General features: G+C 43.0%; 1 protein-coding gene across 6 annotated transcripts in view; it reads left to right on the top strand.

Moving 5' to 3' along the window:
• LOC137356078 (centromere protein F-like) overlaps positions 1 to 21,195 on the top strand; it is a 47,673-nt gene extending 26,478 nt beyond the window's left edge. For 5 of the 6 annotated variants that reach the window (XM_068021878.1, XM_068021874.1, XM_068021875.1 and 2 more), the window contains 6 exons: positions 5,835 to 5,957; positions 7,109 to 7,244; positions 7,935 to 10,978; positions 14,392 to 14,560; positions 15,876 to 16,397; positions 18,180 to 21,195. In XM_068021878.1, coding sequence (XP_067877979.1) covers positions 5,835 to 5,957; positions 7,109 to 7,244; positions 7,935 to 10,978; positions 14,392 to 14,560; positions 15,876 to 16,397; positions 18,180 to 18,325 — 4,140 coding nt within the window. In that variant the 3' untranslated portion in view covers positions 18,326 to 21,195. Of the gene's footprint in view, positions 1 to 5,834; positions 5,958 to 7,108; positions 7,245 to 7,934; positions 10,979 to 14,391; positions 14,561 to 15,875; positions 16,398 to 18,179 lie in introns of those variants that run through there. The other variant, XM_068021880.1, reaches the window with a different exon arrangement.
• The last annotated feature ends 249 nt before the right edge of the window (positions 21,196 to 21,444 follow it).

Raw genomic sequence — 21,444 nt, 5'->3', positions numbered from 1 at the left:
CAGGATGGAGCTCAACTGTGAAAGCTCCTTTTGTGATCGAGCAGCCTGCTGATATTCTGCGCACAGATGAAGGATGACTAGTTGACGAATTGATGGAGAACCATCAGTGAAACGATATTCCAGCATAAATCAGAACCTTTCGAAAAGCATTACCAAGTATTTAAAGCACAGAAGCAGGCCATTCAGCACAACCAGTCCATGCCATTGTTTACGCTCCATATGAGCCTTCTCTCACCCCTCTCCATTTCTTTCTATCAACATATCCTTCTATTCCTTTCTCCTTTGTGTTTTTATCTAGCTTCCCCTTAAATGCATTTATGCCAAGGGTCTGCAATCCACAGCTCCGGAGCCACATGCGGCTCTTTAATATCTCATTTGCGGCTCCCAATCTTTTCCAGTTGGATTGCATTATCATGAAAAAAAGTCTTAAAAAATTAAGTCAAGAAAATGACACGAACATAAATAAGAGCAGGGGTAAACTGTATGGCTCCTCTAGCGTGCTCCACCATTCAGTACGGCCATGGCTGAGTTTCTGCCTCAACTCCACCTTCCCGCCTACTCTCCATATCCCTTGATTCCCCGAGAGACCCATAAATCTGTCTCAGCCTTAAATGCACTCAATGATGGAGCATCCACAACCCTCTGGGGTAGAGAATTCCAAAGATTCACAATCCTTTGAATGAAGAAATTTCTCCTCCTCTCAGTCCGAAATGATCAGTGCCTTATCCTAAGACTTTGCCCCCATGTTCTAGCCAAAGGAAACAACCTCTCAGTGTCTATCCTGTCGACCCCGTTAAGAATCTCGTATGTTTCAATGAAATCACCTCTCGTTCTTATAAACTCCAGAGAGTATAAACCCAGTTTACTCAGCCTGTCATCATAAGACAACCCTCTCATCCCAGGAACTAATCTAGTGAACCTTCGCTGTACCGCCTCCAAGGCAATCCTTGGGTGGCGTAGTGGTTAGCACTGCAGTCTCACAGCTCCAGGGACCCGGGTTCGATTCTGGGTACTGCCTGTGCGGAGTTTGCAAGTTCTCCCTGTGACCGTGTGGGTTTTCGCCGGGTGCTCCGGTTTCCTCCCACAGCCAAAGACTTGCAGGTTGATAGGTAAATTGGCCATTGTAAATTGCCCCTAGTGTAGGTAGGTGGTAGGGAATATGGGATTACTGCAGGGTTAGTATAAATGGGTGGTTGTTGGTCGGCACAAACTCGGTGGGCCGAAGGGCCTGTTTCAGTGCTGTATCTCTAAATAAATAAAAAATAAATATGGAGACCAATACTCCCAGGTGTGGTCTCACCAAAGCCCTGTACAATTGTAGCAAGACTTGCTTATTTTTGTACTTCAATCCCCTTGCAATAAAGGCCAACATGCCATGTGCCTTCCTAATTGCTTGCTGTATCTGCATGCTAACTTCTTGTGTTCCTTATATGAGTACACCCAAGTCCCCCCGAACATCAACATTTACGAGTTTCATGCCTTTTAAAAAATATTCTGCTTTTCTGTTCTTTCTACCAAAGTGAATAACCTCACACTTCCCCACGTTATACTCCATCTGCCACCTTGTTGCCCACTCACTTAACCGTCTCGATCTCTTTGCAGCCTCTTTGTGTCCTCCTCACAGTTTCCATTCCCACCTAGCTTTGTATCATCAGTCAACTTAAATAAATCAATCTGTCTTTTCGTCCAGGTCATTAATATAGATTGTAAATAGCTGAGGCCCCAGCACTGATCCTAGTTTCAGTCTGCCAACTTGAAAACTCCCCATTTATTCCTACTCTTTGCTTCCTCTTTGTTAACCAATCCTGTATCTACACTAATATATTACACCCAACTGTATGAGCCCTTATCTTGTGTGGCACCTTATCGAATGCCTTTTGGAAATCCAAGTATACTACATCTACTGAGTTAACATTTCAGGTCTCTGATCTTTCATCTCCATAGATGCTGCATTACCTGCTGAGTATTTCCAGCATTTTCTGTTTTTGTTTCACTTTTCAAGCACCTGCAGTATTTTGCTTTTATACTTCATCTACTGGTCCCCCTTTATCTACCCAACTAGTTACTTCCTCAATAAACCCTAATAAATTTGTCAAACACCATTTCCCTTTAATAAAAGCATGCTGACTTTGTCTGAGCATGCTATGATTTTCTAAGTGCATTAAGACTTCCTTAATAATAGATTCCAGCGACTGATGTCAGGCTACCTGACCTGTAGTTCCCTGTTTTCTCTGCCTCCTTTCTTGAATAGCGGTGTTACATTTGCTAGCTTCCAATCTGCTAGGGAATTTTGGAAAATCATAACCAGCGCATCCACTATCTCGACAGCTACCTCTTTTAGAACCCTAGGATGTAGGCCATCAGATCCTGGGGTTTTGTCAGCCTTTAGTCCTTTACTTTTCTGCAATACTGTTTCTCTGCTGACATTAATGACCTTAAGTTCCTCACTCTTATTAGCCCCTTGGTTACCCTCTATTTCTGGTATGTAATTTGAGTATTCTACTGTGAAGACAGGCTCAAAATATTTCTGTGCCATTTCCTCATTCCCCATGATAATTTCTCCTATCTCTGGCTCGAAAGGACCAATGTTTACTCTCTTTATATACTGCAAAAACTCTTTACCATCTTTTTTAAAAATATTACTGGCTAATTTACTCTCATTCTTTTTATTTTCCTTTTTATCAACTTCTTGATGACCCTTTGCTGATTTCTGAAGCACTTTCAATCCTCAGGCTTACTTCTATTTTTTGCAACATTATAAACCTCTTTTAATCTAATACTGTCCTTAACTTCCCTAATAAGCCACGGATGGCTCTTCCTTGCTGAGTTTTTGTTTTTTTAAAGGAATGTATTTTTGTTGAACATTTTGAATTGTTTCTTGAAAGGTTTTCCACTGTTGATTTGCTGCCGTACCTTTTAGTCTATTTACCCAATCAACCTTAATCAGCTCTCCCTTCGTACTTACGTAATTGGCGTTGTTTAAGATAAAGATTCTTGTTTGGGACTGGAGTATGTCGCTTTCAAACTTGATATGGAATTCAGAATTCACAGAATTGTTACATCACAGGAGGCCATTTGGCCCGTCGTGTCTGCGTTGTGTCTGCCAAAGAGCAATTTCCCAGTGCCACTCCTGCCTTCTCCCCATAGCCCTGCATATTCTTCCTTTTCAGGTAACAATCCAATTCCCTCTTATAGCCTTGATTGAACTGCCTCCACCACACACTCAGGCAGTGCATTCCAGATCCGAACACTCGCGTGAAAAAGTTTTCCTCGGGTCGCCATTGCCTCTTTTGCAATTGCCTTAAATCTGTGCCCTCTTGTTCTTGATTCTTCCACCAATAGGAACAGTTCTTTCCTATCTACTCTGTCCAGACCCCTCCTGATTTCGAACTCCTCTATCGAATCTCCTTTCAACCATTTCTTCTCCTAAGAAAACGGTCCGAACTTCTCCAGTCTATCTATGTAACTGAATTTCCTCATCCCTGGGACCATTCTCGTGAATCTTTTCTGCACTCTTTCTAATGCCTTCACGTCTTTCCTGAAGTGTGGCACCCAGAACGGGACAGAATACTCCAGTTGAGGCAGAACTAGTGTTCTATACAAGTTTAATAAGACTTCCTTACTTTTGTACTCTATGCACCTATTAATGAAGCCTAGAATACTGTATGCTCTATTAACTGCTCTCTCCACCAGTCCTGCCACCTTCAATTATTTCTACACATATACATCCAGGTCCCTCTGCTCCTACATCCCCTTTAGAATTGTACCCTTTATTTTATATTGTCTCACTATGTTCTTCCTAGCAAAGTGAATCATTGACTCTTCTGTGCATTCAATTTCAGCTGCCACTTGTCTGCCCATTCCACCGACTTGTCTATGTCCTTTTGAAGTTCTACACTGTCCTCCATGCAGTTCGCAATGTTTCCAAGTTTTGTATCATCTGCAGATTTTGAAATAGTGCCCTTTACACCAGGGTCTAGATCGTTAAAGTATATCAGGAGGAGCAAGAGTCTGAGCACTGACCCTTGGGGAACTGCACTATAAACCTTCCTCCACTCTGAGAAACATCCATTAACCACTACTGTCTGTTTCCTGTTACTCAGCCAATTTCATATCCCTGTCGCTACTGTCCTTTTTTATTCCGCGATTCAATTATATCATCACTTTGCCCCATTGTATAATACTAGATCTAAAGTTGCTTTATCCCTATTTGGTTCCACAACATATTGTTCCAGGAAATCAAATCAAATGAAAGAACTAGATGGCAACACAACTTGCCTTGTTGAGTTATTCACTGCTTGTCTGAGCATTTGCCAGATTGCTAGTATGGGTCTGCACATGCGCATGTCAACAGCACCACGTAATAACATCCGAGTGTTGCTTTGCCTCTCAATGGCTGCAATTGCTGCCTCCATCCCCTCCAGCAGGACCCTGCTTCATTTCTCAATCGGCACCTCAATCACCGCTTCTCTTCCCTGCTCCCTCCCACCATTCTCTTTTGCGCTCACCCACTCTGGACTGCTCCTGCCTGCTCGCCATTTCCAGCACTTCGCTGCTCACTTCCTACCTTGCTGCTAGCACCCTGCTCACTCCCCCTGCACCTCCTGCTACTTCTCCAGGTGGGCAACAAGTGGCGGGAGGGAACAGCGAGCAAAAGGGATGCGAGAGAATACGGTGGGATGGAGCGGTGAGCAGTCTGGAGCAGTGGGAGGGAGCGGGGAAGAGAAGTTGTGATAACGGGAAGGAGCAGGAAACAATGTAGCGATTGAGGCAGCGAGTGCAGGAGGGCATGGGGAACAGAAGCGGCAATTGTGGGAGGGAGCGGGGTACTGTTGGGGAGGAGGGGGGGCGAGTGGAGGCAGCGATCTTGGCCATTGAGGGGTGAGGGGATTTGGCTTTAATTTGTTTTGTGTGTCAAATTGAGCAGTGCCATTTTTATTACCAGCAGCTGCCTGAGATGTCTCAGACAGTGACGTTTTTCGCAGTCTTGAAATTACATGAAATTCAGTAGTAACTGTGGTCATTCTTAGAAGTGTCAGAAAGAAGTTACAGCAACTGACTTTTTACAGCATCAGTTAAGTGCATAATGTTAAATTCTCAAAAAAAAAATTTCCCTTTTAAGAAATGCTTAAGCCTATACTCCATTCTTCAATTTTATTCGAATTGTGGCTCCCAGTAGTTTTTATTATAGCCAATTTTTTTTTTAAGAAGGCTTCAGGTACAAAAGGTTGCTAACACATGATCTATGCTGTTCACCCCAAGTATTCCCTAAGGTAGCGAGTTCCACATTTTCACCACTCTGTGGGTAAAGAAGTGTCTCCTGAATTTCCAATTGGATTTCCTGGTAACTTTCTTCCATTTAGTTCTGGCCCCCCCCAAAATGGAAACATCCTCACTAACAAACCCTTTTGTAATCTTCAAGACCTCTATGAGGTCACCCTTCAGCCTTCACTTTTTCAGAGAAAAGTGTGCCAGCCTCTTCATTGTTTCCTGATGGGTATAATCTCTCGGTTCTGGTATCATTCTAGTAAATCCATTTTTTTTTTTTGCCCTTCTCCAGGTGAGAGGGATCTTTGTTTAAAATCACTATTTTCTATTAACTGGAAAATTTCCAATGTGCCCATTTCAGAGGGAACCAAACCTTATTTTAAAATGTTTGTTTTAGTTAAATGTTTGCTGGTTTCATTCAGATTTAGTTGATAAGTTGAAATTACACAGGACTTTCAAATCTTGCAGCTTGTAGTTGTCCCGACCTCAGCAAAAGATTTTCTCAGCTGTGTAATTCTGTATTTGCCAGGATGGTGCTTTGGGTTTATGTAGTTTCTTTCTGACAGATGGCAACAGGGAAACAGCTAGTGGACAGAGAGTTGGAGGAAGTCAAAGCAAAATTCCTTTGTGCAGAAAAGGAACTTGCAACTCACCAGAGGAAGGGGGACGATCTGCAGAAAAGTCTCCAGGTGATGTTTAATCTTGAAACTGTATTGAAACAAACGTGTCTTTTAAGGTTAATTGCCACTCTGCCATTTATGGGTTCCCTGCTGTTAGGAACATAGGAACTGGACTAGGCCAGTTAGCCTCTAGAATCTGTTGCACCATTCAATGAGATCTGTGACCTAAATCCGTATGCCTTAATATCTTTGGTGAACAAAAAATCTATCTCGGACTCAAAATTAACAATTGACCTATCGTCAGTTGCTGTTTGTGGAAAAGAATTCCAAACTCCTGCCTCCCTTTGCGTGTAGAAGTGTTTTCTAACTTCACTCTTGAGAGGCCCAGCTCTAATTTTAAGCTGTGTCCTGTTTCCTAGACTCTGCAACCAGTGGAAATATTTTCTCTCTATAGTATTTTGAAAGCTTCAATTAAAATCACTTCTATACCGTCTAAATTCTAGGGATTGCAACCCTAATTTGTGAATTCTCTCCTCAGTCATTTAGTTCTTGGAGTCCAGATATTATTCTAGCATATCTACGCTGCATTCTTTCCTAAGATGTGTTGCAGTAACATTGATGTTGTGGACTCCAGGAAAACTTGCTGCTGGGTGGATATGCAGCATGCTGAGTCAGGGTAGGATTTTTGTGTATTTGTCCCCTTGCTTTCGATAGAGCCACTGTGGAATACATGAGGTGCCTCCCCATCACTCATAATGTCACAACTATCTTGGAAGCAAGGCGATCTTACCAAGTGGATATCTGCTGGAGGCAGAAAATTGATACCTTTTATATTTTAAAAAAAATGTCGATGTCTGGGTGCACTAGAATTAGAGAACAGTAGGACTTGAATTTACATAGCCAGCTCTCAAGGGAGGCATTGAGCAGGAGGTGGAGGTCATTGGATTATAGAGCACTGTGGATGGAGAATTGGGAACAGGTCTTCAGCCAGCCCTCATTGTCCAATAACTGGCGTGGGAGGCGAAATGTGAGTGGGTAGGAAGGAGAAATGGAATGATCTGACAGACTGGCAACCTGCTTGACTTGACCCAAGATCATGTGCTGATGTCTTATGTTTCAGTGTAGGGTATAAATTGTTGTCTCTGCATGAACAGCAGTTTCAAGAGTAACCTGGTCGTGTTATTATTTACTTTCTGTTTGTGACATTTTTTTCCTTTCAGAAAGCGCTGAAGGAAAAAGACCGCATCAGTACCTGTCAAGACCAAAGCAGTCAGAGAATCATGCACCTCAAAACACAGCTGAAAAGGCTGGAGAAACAGCTAACTCTGAGTCAGAAATCGAGAGAAGAAATTAAAAGTAAGGCTTTTATCGAAAGGACAACTCCATTGCTCTTTTTCTCCTCTGAAGTATGTTCCCCAGTAAAGCAGTTGAATAAGTGTAACAGTGGCTTTGAGTGTTAAATCCTGGCTCTTCAACTGGAGATGAATGAAGGGCTCTCTTCCCTAATGGCTGGTAAAATAACAGACCGCTTAATCGGTGTGGTTACGCCTTCTCAGTAGGAGATTACCTCAGTCCCTCATTAATGCTCGCACTCAAGGTCTCCTGGGGCTACTGTTTGGAGGTTTCATCCATTTGCGCTGGGACAGGACAGGGTGGATTTTGTCAACGGGTGCAAGTTGGACAGTCTGCTTTTTGCACCCACCTGCTCACTAAGATGCTGAGCCTATCTGATTTTGCAGACTCCACTTCATTCACACTATGTGAGTGAGTTTGTGTGATTTGTCAGACTTTGTCAGGAGGGGAAAGTGGGAAATAGCTTGTGAACAGCCTTTTAATTGCGGTAGACAGAATCAAGATGTCTGTATTACAATTAACAGTGCGCACATGACATTGCTATTTGCTGAGACTGGTCATTTGGGCTTTTGGTCAGGAGTCTACGATACAATGTCATAGCAGTAAGGAACATTTTTGCTATTCTGGGACTGGCAAATCAGCTAGTTAGGTCACCATATACAACTTCAGCGAAGTTTTTGTTTTTAATTTTAGCTGCAAACCTGGCTCTTGTATCCAAGCTTAAAGATCTTCAACAGAAACTAGCCCATGAAGTCCAATTGAACTCCGGGAGCATGGGTCTTGGGACGGTGGTGTGCGAGTTGAATAACAGTGATAGAAACAAGGTCGGCATATGTGAACTCGCTGAAGAGCAAGAGAACCATCTATCAAAAGATGGGCAGTTTGATAACGCAGAGACACTTGTGGGATTGCAGGTGAAAGTCAGAGAGAAAATATTGGATTTGATGGAAGGAGGTCAACTGGGAGAATTGGAACTGAGGGTGAAGTCTGTGAACTTGGTCCAAGCTGTTGGGGCCAACATCGAGGAAGATCCAATTTTAAAAACTGAAGTAAAAGTGGAAGCTGAGCAAAGTGGAACATCAGTAGAATTCCGAAGCTCGGAAGAAACAAGGGATGTGTTCCCAGATCCTGAAGAGAAAGTGCGGACACGACTCCAGGATTTTGACAAAGAAATGAAGCAAGAATTCACAGCGAGTAGAGCGCAAGCTGCTGTAATGCCCAGTGACCCTGTAGATAACGGTGAGGTAACGATTGACTGGCTTGACAAACCGATTACCGTATCTGCACATCTAAGAGAGCGTGAGGTAGAATTGGATGAAGTAAAAACAAAAAATCAGATGTTACAGCGTGAGCTGGATGACATGAAACAAACGCTTGATGCTAAAGTGATTGAAAGCCAGAAAAAACAGCAGACCCTAGCAGAGCTGAGGCGGAAGCTAAAGCAAGCAATGCAAAGATGCGCTGCGGAGGCTGAGCGCTTCACTGCACTGGTTACTCTTCAGGCAGGGCAAATAAGTGCACTGGAAAAGGACCTGGAATATGAGAGAGTCAAGGTGGCAAAGCTGCAAGAGACCAATAAGATGCTGGAGCTTGAGTGCAACAAAGTCTCACAGCTAACAAGATCCAAAGATGGCCATGTGGGATCCAATGAAGATGAAATTCAAATTCTGCAAAATGCTGCTTCTAAGAAGATGCAGCAGCTTGAACAACAGATTGTAGACCTTAACAGTGAAAAGTGTTGCATCGAGGAGATAATAAAGACAAATGATAGGAAAGTTCTTGATGATGAGAGTCGAGACCGCCTTCTGGAATATCTTAAGCACGAAGATGTTCAAAACTTTGAACTTAACGACATCTCTTTAAATCACCCAAATTACCTGTGTTGTGACCTGAGAGAAATGCTGGAACAGAAACTGAATGAGGAGAAAACTCGTTTTATGGAAATCGTGAAGGGGGACGATGGGAGTGGCCATGAGAAAGACTGTCGAGAGCTGTTCCTGGAATACTTAAAGCGCAAAGTTGTTGAGCAATTTGAGTTTAATGAGCAGTTGCTTGAGCATCAGAAACATCTAGATGAACTTCAGAAAAAATGCAAAGAGCTGACCAGAGAGAAGGAGCAGGAAGAAAAATCAAAAAGACAGGCTGAAGATAAGTTTGACAATCTGCAGTCCAGAATTCACAGGGAGACACAGCAATTAACAGTGGCCCTGGAAGCGCAAAGTCAGAACATTGAGGGTCTTCTCTTGGGCATGGAAGAGAAGGACTGGATCATTCAAGTCTTAAATGGACGTCTGCAAAGTACTTTGAAAGTTCTGTCATACCTTCAAAAGGAGAATTGTGAGCTGAAAACTAACTTTAAAGATGTTGTGGAGATGTCAGAACAAAAGTGTGTTGACAGTGCAAGTCCCTCCAGGGGTACCGTGCTGGAGCAGACCTTTAGTGGGAAGTTCCCTCAGGCCAACCAAAACGAACATGAAAATGATGGCGTGCTGACCATGGAAAAGTTGGGGTTGAGTGAACAAGCTCCCCTGATAAATGCAAGAGTGGTGCCTGCTGATGAAGTAGTACAAAAATCAGACTCTGGCCACAATGAAAAGGCATTTGATAATTCATTGCTCTTACCTAAAGAGCAGGCAGTCAATTTGATCCTGGCCCAAGGGGATCAATTCGAAGAACCAAAGATGGCCTTGCTAATCAGTTCTGCCATGCAGAAGCTGCCAGAACTGAAAGAGGATCCTGAAAAGCAGGCACAGCAGATAAGAAAAATCAATGCCAGCTGTTGTGAAAATGTGTTTAATAATATGTTAACTGTACCAGAGGATCAGAGGGCAAGTTCTATCCTATCTATAGGGGCTCCCTTCGGCAAAACAGGGGTGACCTCGGCAATTAATTCTGCACAGTGGAATATAATTCAGTTGAAACAAGATGTTGAAAGCCAGAGGCAGCCTGAGGAACAGAATTATAAGGATGTTGATGCAACGCAGCATTGGCAGAGCATCAGATATTCTGACAGTTTGCAGATGAAGATCAGTGAGTTGGAGGGGGAGTTGATGGTCCTTCATGCTGAGAAGCCCCAATCTGAAACACTAACCAAAGAGGGAACAGCAGAAATTGCTGACTCTAAGTTTTCTCTTTTAGAAGAAAAGTCAGTTGAAGAATTGAGAACGAAGGAAGAGCTGATTGAAGAAGTGGAAAAGGTGAAAAGCAGATTGAATGAAGCCTTAAAGGTTTCAGAAGAGGAACACAGAGAGACAAAAGAATTAAACCAGAAAGTGATTTGCACTTTGAATGCAGAATTAAACTCCTTAAATGAAAAATGCACAATTCTGGAACATGAGAAGGAGCAGCTTTGTTTGGAAGTTCGGAGAGCGCAGGAGGCAGCCAATGACATGCAGTCTGAAAAAGAAGACTTGATGAACGCAATCCAGTCCAGCAAGACACTGCTTAGAGGGAGTACTGAAAAGCAAAACCACCTTAAGCAAGAGTTGGAGGTACTGCAGGAGTGGAAGCAAAAGGTTTTAGAAGACATTGCTGCCTTGGAAGCTGGAAAAGAAAGTGGGCAAGTGAAATGGCGTGCATTGCAGGAGTCTGTACTGGAGATGCAAAACCAAATGCAGGGACTGGAAGGGGAATGCAAGACATTGCAGAACGCAGCCGAAAATGCAAAGCAGTCCCAGAAGCAGCTTCGGGAAGAGTTGGCGCAGATCCAGTCTGAGAAGTCTGCACTACAGAGTCAGGTACTGTACAATTATTTCCCCCCTCTTTTTCTGAAGGTGCCAAATGTTGCAGGGGTATGGCTCCGTGCATGGATAGGCCCAGGATTTAAGAGGGGCCATTTCAGCCTCATGTTACGTTTCATAAAAGAAAGACTTGTCATGAAAGGTGCTATATAAATACTTAAGGATGTTCCCGAACACTTCACAGCCAATGAAGTGCTCTTGAATTGTAGTCACTGTTGTAGGAAATGTTAGTCTATTTATTATCCTACTTGTCTTGGGATCTGTTTGTTTCACTTGGCCTGCGATCAGACACTTATCAACCTCAGTTTTTCACATGACTGGTTTGCACTGCCCAGGGGCCAAGTCAGGAGTCTTAACTCCAGAGCAGGGTGCAGTAAGGGAACCAAGGGACTTTGGGGTGAGAGCTGTTAGCAGCTGGCCTGGGTTTGGGAATCTCACGACAGACAATGAAGGGCAATAGAATATTGAATTTTTAATCTCCTATTGAAGGGATTTACAGAACCATAAAGTACGTCTACATTCAGACTTTTTAGTGCAGTACTGCGCGAGTGCTGGATTTTCAGAGGGTGCAGTCTTTCAAATAAGTTAAACTGAGGCCTCGTTTGCCGTCTCAGGTGAATTTGAAAGTTCCTTCGACAGTATTTTGTAGAAGAGCAGCAGAGTTATCTCCAGTGCCCTTGTCAATGTTTATCCCTCAAGTAACGTCACTACAGCAGATTATCTTGTCATTTATGAATTTTCTGTTTGTGGGAACTTGCTATGTGCAAATTGGCTGCCAGGTTTCTTACATAATAGTTACTGCATTTCAAAAGTACTTCATTGGCTGTAAACTGCTTTGTGTTATCCAGAGGTGAAAGGTGCTATATAGATGCAAGCCTTTTTGTTCTCTGAAGCAAGTTTATTTTAAAAGTTATATTTTTACAGGTAGAATGCTTTGGTACCTCCAAAGACAGGAGCAATTTACTTCTTATGTGGAAATGCTATATGCAGAATTTAAATTATGACCTTTTTTGCCCATAACAAAATGCAAATTTAGTTGCCGTCATCCTCCTCCCGCCTACCTTTTTCTCACCCATTGAATTTTTCTCTAGCGTGGTTCCATAGATGCTGATAGCTATCTGATACCTAGTCCACACGTCTGTTCTTTGTGTGCATCTAGTTGGTGTCAGTAAGGTACTGTGACTGGTTTCCTTTACAGCTGACTGTGCACCTCTTCTTGTTGCACTTTCTAGCTGGGTAGCAATCTGGAGCTGAAATTCTGGCTGATTTCCTCTCCGTAACATAGAGGCCCTGAGGACAGTTTAGCCCTCCTACTTTTTTTTTTATTCATTTAGGGATGTGGGCGTTGCTGGCTAGGCCAGCATTTATTGCCCATCCCTAATTGCCCTTGAGAAGGTGGTGGTGAGCTACCTTCTTGAACCGCTGCAGTCCATTTGGGGTAGGTACACCCACGGTGCTGTTAGGAAGGGAGTTCCAGGATTTTGACCCAGCGACAGTGAAGGAACAGCGATATAGTTCCAAGTCAGGATGGTGTGTGACTTGGAGGGGAACTTGCAGGTGGTGGTGTTCCCATGCATTTGCTGCCCTTATCCTTCTAGTTGGTAGAGGTCACGGAATTGGAAGGTGCTGTCTAAGGAGTCTTGGTGCATTGCTGCAGTGCATCGTGTAGATGGTACACACTGCTGCCACTGTGCGTCGTTGGTGGAGGGAGTGAATGTTTGTGGATGGGGTGCCAATCAAGCGGGCTGCTTTGTCCTGGATGGTGTCGAGCTTCTTGAGTGTTGTTGGAGCTGCACCCATCCAGGCAAGTGGAGAGTATTCCATCACACTCCTGACTTGTGCCTTGTAGATGGTGGACAGGTTTTGGGGAGTCAGGAGGTGAGTTACTCACCTCAGGATTCCCAGCCTCTGACCTGCTCTTGTAGCCACGGTATTTATATGGCTATTCCAGTTCAGTTTCTGGTCAATGGTAGCCCCTAGGATGTTGATAGTGGGGGATTCAGCGATGGTAATGCTGTTGAATGTCAAGGGGAGATGGTTAGATTCTCTCTTGTTGGAGATGGTCATTGCCTGGCACTTGTGTGGCGCGAACGTTACTTGCCACTTATCAGCCCAAGCCTGGATATTGTCCAGGTCTTGCTGCATTTCTACACGGACTGCTTCAGTATCTGAGGAGTCGCGAATGGTGCTGAACATTGTGCAATCATCAGCGAACATTTCCACTTCTGACCTCATGATTGAAGGAAGGTCATTGATGAAGCAGCTGAAGATGTTTGGGCCTAGGACACTACCCTGAGGAGCTCCTGCGGTGATGTCCTGGAGTTCAGATTATTGACCTCCAACAACCACAACCATCTTCCTTTGCGTTAGGTGTGACTCCAGCCAGCGGAGGGTTTTCCCCCTGATTCCCATTGACCTCAGTTTTGCTAGTGCTCCTTGATGCCATACTCGGTCAAATGCTGCCTTGATGTCAAGGGCAGTCACTCTCACCTCACCTCTTGAGTTCAGCTCTTTTGTCCATGTTTGAACCAAGGCTGTAATGAGGTCAGGAGCTGAGTGGCCCTGTCGGAACCCAAACTGAGCATCACTGAGCAGGTTATTGCTCAGCAAGTGCCACTTGATGGCACTGTTGATGACACCTTCCATCACTTTACTGATGATTGAGAGTAGGCTGATGGGGCGGTAATTGGCCGGGTTGGACTTGTCCTGATTTTTGTGTACAGGACATACCTGAGCAATTTTCCACATTGCCGGGTAGTTGCCAGTGTTGTAGCTGTACTGGAACAGCTTGGCTAGGGGCGCGGCAAGTTCTGGAGCACAGGTCTTCAGTACTATTGCCGGAATATTGTCAGGGTCCATAGCTTTTACAGTATCCAGTGCCTTCAGTCGTTTCTTGATATCACATGGAGTGAATCGAATTGGCTGAAGTCTGGCATCTGTGATGCTGGGGACTTCAGGAGGAGGCCGAGATGGATCATCAACTCTGCACTTCTGGCTGAAGATTGTTGCAAATGCTTCAGCCTTATCTTTCTCTGCTGTTGAACTCCGCTAACACGACAAAGGTGTGCAATTGAAGACTCCCCTGTGCCTGTGGCTCAGTTCCACGGTACATTCACCAGCTGAGCCACCAAGGCCTCTTGCTGTTAAGTCACATTTCCCCTCTCTAGCAATTTGTTTTTTTTTGGCCCTGTTTGTTTATGCTTCTGAAACTAATGCTTCAAGCCTGTGCAAAAATGTTCATGATGTGCAGAATTTTAACAGGTTAATTATTAAGCTGGAATTTGACAGAGCACACAGCGGAACTTCAAATTGCCGCTGTTGAATTCATGCTCAAAGTAGTAAAATGAGATCAGTCTCTCAGGTTTCAGGCGTAGGTGCACATTTATCACCTGTTCAAATGCTGATTGCAGGTCGACCATTTACAGAAAGCAGCTGTTGAGTTGAACGCAGAAAAGATCAAACTGCTCGCCAAGTTGAAACAGTGGGAGAGTCGCCCTGCAGACAAGGAGATTCCCAGAGACGTTTTGCAGGAGTATGGCCTTTGTGAGAACCTCCTGTCAGCAGGCAGCCAGCAGCAAGGTACTGTGTGAATTAGCATTGGGACGTGTTACTCATCATAGATGTAGCAGTTCAGCATTTCTTTAGAAAGGCTTCAAACGAAGCAGAGTTAGGAAGTTGATGCAGGATTTCTTAAGTGGTTGGATGTTTTGTTGAACTGGCTCCCTCTATGGATTAATATGTAAAGGCGGTGTGGCGCTGATCTGCACAGGCAAGCAGAACCTACATTCAGTCCTGGACTTTAGTTAATGCAGTAGTTAGGGCACCGCAATTGCCCTGGTCTTCAAGGCAGCAGATGGAGAAAAATTGAACCGTAACCACAATTGAAAAATGTCGATGTTATTCCTGGCTCTGGTGTCTACCTGACAAAAAAGCCTCTTAACGCTCACTTACTGGTGTGACGGAACAGATGTGCAATCACTTTCAGATTTACTTACCTGAAGTTTCTGTAAAGTAGGCTAACATTGAGTTTTCTAATTGCATTTCAAGTAAAAAGTGTTTGTTGCATTTATGACTGGTTTATTTTATAGAGGGTGCGTGCTTCTTTGGGGTAATTGTACATCCATTTTGATAGCTGAACACATTTTGGGTGCTCAGTGTTTCCATTTTGGTCAGTTGTTCGCATTTTTGCCTCTCTTTGCTACCCACACCTCCACCCCCAAACCTCACCAGAACTTGAGCACATATCTAGGCTGCTACTTCAGTGCAGTATTGAAGAGGGTGTTTCATCATCAGAGCTGCTGTCTTTCAGGTGTTAAACCAAGGCCTTGTCTGTCTGTTCAGGGGTCATAAAAGATTCCATGGCACTGTTCAAATAGCTTTCCCAATAGCTGGCCATCCTTTACCCTTCAGCTAATATCACCGAAAGACGGTGATACTATTTGTGAGACCTTGCGCAAAGTAGCTGCAGCGTTTGCCTACATAACAACAATTATTTCCTTCAAAAAGTAATTGACTGTGAATCAATTTGGAATGTGAAAGACACTATTTAAATCCTGGTTCTTTTTTCCCGGGAATCTTGTCTTGCAGCTTGTCCCTTTCTTATTTTTGCACTAGGCTAAAAGTTATTGAATGGGAAAGCAGTTGAAAAGTTCTGAAAGGAGGAGGTGGCAATAACTTTCTTTGGACTATTGAGAGTTGGGAAATTCTTGTGTGGATTTTCATACGGAGTCTTTCTCATCTGTGGAAATGATGAAACACATAGCAACAGCAAAATGGAAACCAAAACAAATAAGTGATTAAGCTCACTCTCGAGGGGATTTAGCCTCAAGACTGTATTTGCTTTAACACAGTCAGAAGCACTTTATAATATTATTTGTTTTGATGCTTCTTTAAGGTACTGCGCAGATCACAGCAAGCAAGCTGGGTGCTGACCTGGAGGCTTTGAAACGCACCCTTCAAGAAAAAAGCGAAGAGGTTGATCGCAACCTGCTCAACTATTCTGATTTACTGAACAAGCACCAAGAGCTAGAGGCAGCCAAAAAGATCTTGTCCAAAACTGTCAACCACCTTCATGATCACAAGGCTCTGCCTGCGAAGAGTGACCAAGGAAAGGCTGCAGGTTGGGAGTCACAGGATTTGACTGAAGACAGGAAGCCAAATGCTGGACAGCAGACACTTGAAGAGCTTGCTGAGGCAGTTGAACAGGACCAGATTGAGATGGGCCAAAGGTCAAAGGGGCACACCAATCCTGCGGAACACTCAGCGAGGTTAAATCCCGCAGAGCTCGCAAGGAAAATCAACACCGTTAAACTTGCTGCCAGAATACAGAGAAATTGGCAATTCAGACATCACCTGTCTGTAGCGTTTGATGAAACGGAATACGAACCCTATGGGCTGCCTGATGTGGTACAGAAGGGTGGGTTGCTGGGCACTTTACTCTTCTGTTCAAATAAATATGCAGTTATCTGATTCTGAGGACCAATGACCATGGTCCACATCAAATACTCACAGGGCAGCTACAACATGGCTGAGATACCGAGTACAGCTCCCTCTACACTGTCCCATCAAACATTCCCAGGGCAGGTACAGCACAGGGTTAGATACAGAGTGAAAGCTCCCTCTACACGACCCAAGAAAGGCCCAAACCTCTGCATCCTAGATTGTACCGCAAACATCGCAGTGGTACCTACACTATCAGTTATTTGTAATCTCTTATTCGCAACTTCCATCAAAAGGATTTGGAGAAATTCAGGAGCAGACAACAAGCACAAGAGATTGGGGCACAATCACATTGCAGGGCAATGGGGCAGGTCATTTGCAATATGATGGGATCACATTACGGATCTGGCAAGACACTGGTAACATTTAAAAGGGAATTAGATAAATACTTGGAGGAAATAAAGTTGATGGGCTATGGGGAAAGAACAGGGGGGAATGGGACTAATTGGATAGATCTTTCAAAGAGCTGGCACACATCAATGGGCCGAATGACGACCTCCTGTGCTGTATCATGCTGTGCTTATGTTAGATGTGTTTTTCACTCCTGGTTCTGCCAGACCCAAAGCAATTCAGTTGGATACTGCTCTCTCTCTCTAGTTTGGCTGCTTCAAAAGTTGAACACCTCTGCCCTAAATGATCTTTGAGTTATTTGCAGAAACAGCATATACTTAACAGAAACAAACTACGAGGTTACCCAAATACGAATAAAAGTATGCGAAAGCTTCCTTTGTTACTCCTTGCAAGTGAGAGCAGACCTTTTACTTTTCATATAATGGAGCATTTCCCTCCCATTTCCAGTTACTTGCCAACACCCCCACCCCTCTGAACAGTGGGGGTGTTGTGCTGTCAGGTCTTTGCCCCTCCTCCTTATTGGTTAAGCACTTGACTGTCACTCAGGGCCCTCTGCGACATTACAGAGTTCAGAAACTTAATGGTCTGTCAGAGTGAAGAATAGGGAGCTATATCATACCCCTTGATATTGCACATTGACCCGTAATGAAGTATTAAGTTGATTTGCGAAAGAGTGTAAAACACCTCTGGTGTAGGATTCTGCTTCGGGCACAGTTAATGCAATGTAATTTCTTTTACTTTACCTTCAAAAAGTATTCCTTGATGTACTTAAGCGTGTTAAGAGTTCTATTAATACAGTTGCAGGTCAGTTTGTCATCAAAAAATAAGCATTTTTAATGAGGTGTCTCGTCCTCCTCCTCAAAAGCTTAAAATGAACGAAAATTAAATTTTAAAGAAAAAATGTACTGAATCTATTAATAGTTCCTTTGGTGTACACTAGTCTGTTCCTTAGTGAATGTAATATTTATTGTATGTAAAAACTTAAGGAAATGAGCCTTCCCAAACCAGTGCCAATCGGCGAATCTGGCAGTTTTGCCCTGGGCGGACATGGGAAGTGGCCAGTTTTAAGGATGTGGCTTTAATTGAATCTTGAAACAGCATAAAATATCACAGAAAACATGAGTGCAAGTGTTCTGAGATGTAACTAAAATTCCCAGATCCTTTGCGCTGGTTCGGCCAATTCCGCTGGATTGCCCTAAAGGACAAGTCGAAACTCGAGCCCCAAGTCTCTGTCTTTTCCTAATAGTTTTTGTTGAATATTTTTTGGCTGCAGTTTTTAAAAACTGGTTTGGATTCTTTCTTCACTACATTACCTGCGGAGTTCTGATGTTAGTTTCTCTATTTTCAGGTTTTGCAGATATTCCTTCTGGACCTTCCTGCCCACATGTCCTACGCCGAGCAACTCTAAATTCCACGCTTTGTCCCGAGAAACAGGGAGAAGGGCAGTCTCTGCTTAGCTTCTTCAAGGCACTAGGTGGTAGCAGCAAGCAGTAGGTACAGAACAATGCACACTAACCGGCAGCAACAGAAAGTTTCCAGATGACGAACACTTCATGATACTCTTTGTAAAATCGAATCTGCTTGCCATTCTTTGCTCGGATAAATATATATATTTAGAATTTTTAAACAATCACTGCAGATGAGGAATGCAGGGAACAACTGTCCAGGTCTCTCTCTCTGTCTAAGAGGGCTGGATCAGAATTTAAGCTGCTTGGTTATTGGCGCGTTGCTAATATTTAAGTTCCTTTGCGCAATCTTAATTTATTTGAGTTTTTATTTTTAAAAAGAAGGATCTATGGGTGCGGTACGATGCATTGTAGTGTCTGTGCTCTTGTTATGGGTTGGATTAATGTACAGTTTTGCATCTGCAATGCTCCACATTGTGGTTGTTCCAAACCTCCTTGAGCTGTTGTATGAGGTGTCATGAAGAGGTTGGCATTCCTCACAGGTAGGAAGGGAGATTAATCTTCAGGAGGCCCCTTGCATCTTCCAACAGAGTGACATTAGAAAAGGCCTGCCTGCAGGTCTGATGTTAGTGAGTCTTGTCAGTTCACTTTGGTTACAAATGTTGAAACCAGTTAATTTTATTGATCATCTGAATAATAAGGATTACTTTTCCCGTTGAGAGGTAGCCACAAAAAAAGAATATTGAACATCCAATTTCTCCAAGAAAATGAGATTTAATGAAGGAAGGAAGGCTTTCTTCACGTATTGGGTTTTCCAACTTTCTGCATTATATTTCTTGTACAATAGGTGTTGGGATCTCGTTGAAAGGTTTTATTTATTGATAATTCTAGTTGAGATTTTGGTAAATGTGGAGGACAGTTTTATATTCTTGGATTTCATGAAGACTGTTTCCAGGCTTGAATGTTGTAATTTTCTAAATAATAATGTGGATGGAATATTGTAATATATTCCAGGGCTGTTTACTTACATTTTAGTTCCTTTACTCTATGCTGACAATGCACTAAAGGATATGTTACCCTTGATAGTTCTATATAGAACAGATGTTATATTAATGTTGTAAATTGCACAAACAAATCAGATTCTGCTGTGGTTGCAAATGTTATGTTTCATAACTTGTTTCATACTTCAGAATGAGGATACTGTTTTTGTTTTTTGATTTGTGTTCCAATTTATATGAGTAACAGCATAGGAAGAGGTTATTGATTGCATTGTATCCACTGTGATATCTGACAGGCTGTTGAGTGATTCCAAGCAGTGGTGTGTTTTGTCCCTTCGTTGCAGCCAATTTACCAGAATGGTAACAGACATTCATATCCAGATTGAAGGAGTCTGCAAAATCTGAAGTAGCCTCGCCCTCTAGTTATTCCTACGCAAACAATAGTCATAATTTTACCACAAGTTAGGAAATAGATTGTTCAATGAAAGACAAGAGAATCAACTTAAGAGATGTCTCAAACACAGTGGAATGCTTTCAGAAAGAAATCTTGTTTACAGTGACAGAGCATCACTAAAACTGTCACCAAAAGTTTGGGGTGGCAATACCTCAAGTTCAGTTACATTAAACAGCTTCACATGAAACGGCTGATCTTTTAAACATTGAGTTGAAGAATCACAGGCAATAGCAAACTCTCTATTCTCCATGGCAGGTTGTGAGCCAAACCTAAAACTGACTTCATACTTCATATTTTAAAATATGCTTCCATTAAACTGGAATGATTTCTCTTTTTTTTCAAAAAAAAAGTTGAAAGCAGTTTATAGCTTGGAGGCACAAGTTTTCACTCATTTGTGAGATGAGCTAAAGTGGATTGTAATAGTTATTTCATTCACTTGTGTGAATGAATGGAGATATCCACATTATTAACACTACAGAATTTCATTTTCTCTTGTGCTCAGGACATCTACCATAACCAGATCTTTACAGCACAGAAACAGTCCACTTGGCCCAATAAGTCCACTGGTGGCTAGGCTCCAAGCGAGCCTCTTCCCACCCCTCTTCATTGCACCCTGTCTTAATCAAAAGATAATTACGAGAACATCCATCTCATTTCAACATCAGGGGCTGGAAATGTATATTCCTGAAGGTCCAGTCATTCATCTAGTCTTTTGAGAATGACTCCTTCACGTCCCAGCAGTGCTTATACCCATTTAGCAGCTGGATAGACTCGAGCTCACTTATACTTGGCCCTGCACTGAAACTGTTACTTGTGGAAGTTTCCAGCTCGCAATCCCTGATGGGAGTCTCCCAACAGTAAGTAGGGACCATGTATTGGGACATAAATATTTTTCACACTAAGTTTCACTGTCTCCTATATTTAAATGACACTTGAGTTAGCCAGTTTGAGTTATAAGATCCTGATTTTCACCCAAGGCACTGTTTGTTATGGCAGTCTCATAGGAATGCCTTGAATTCTGTGATAGTTTTGGTTTCTTGTTTGTTCTGTGACCTTTCATGCCCTTGGTGTAAGCATGGTCTCTGTCCCTTTTCCCTTGCCGGTAGAAGCGATTCCAGCATGAGTGCCATCGGAGGCACTGAAACCTATATCGACAAAAACCAGGGACGATCAATATGAGACCCAACAAGTTGCAACTGTGATTTGTGTACTAATTGTATCGGTGCAAGAGTTCCAAATGTGCACTTGCCAAACCTTATGTTTGAGACTTTTGATCATCTGTATGTCGAAATCTTGCTCATCTCTAATTGTTCACAGTCCTTCAATCTGATCTTCAATATAAAGTTCTCTTCATATGACACTGATTCTGTATGAGCTACATAAGATGGAATCCTTGAATAGTTTGCTCTACTGTCAGCTGGGAAGATTGTTTCCTCGTGGATTCTCCAGTGGACGATAAAATGACTGATGTTGAAAGAAATAAAGCCACATGGTGGTACAGTGCAAGTTGTGCAATAGTGTGTGATGTTTTCCTATTGAAACCACAATAGATATGTAATGGAGGGTTACTGCTTTGATAAAAAGAGTGATCTTTCCTGCGGCCTCATTGTTCCTGCATAATATAATGGGATATCCGTCAATTTGGATGATTTCCCCTCAATGAGCAACTCTCCATTTTACCTGGAGGGAGCTGCATTCTCATGACCATTTCTTTTTGACAGTGAGCTTACGCATCAAGTGACTTGCGTCTCTCTT

This window comes from Heterodontus francisci, chromosome 44 (genome assembly GCF_036365525.1).
Source record: "Heterodontus francisci isolate sHetFra1 chromosome 44, sHetFra1.hap1, whole genome shotgun sequence".
Lineage (NCBI taxonomy): Eukaryota > Metazoa > Chordata > Chondrichthyes > Heterodontiformes > Heterodontidae > Heterodontus > Heterodontus francisci.
The sequence above is the reverse complement of the archived record's forward strand: the minus strand, read 5'-3'. Positions and strand labels throughout refer to the sequence as shown.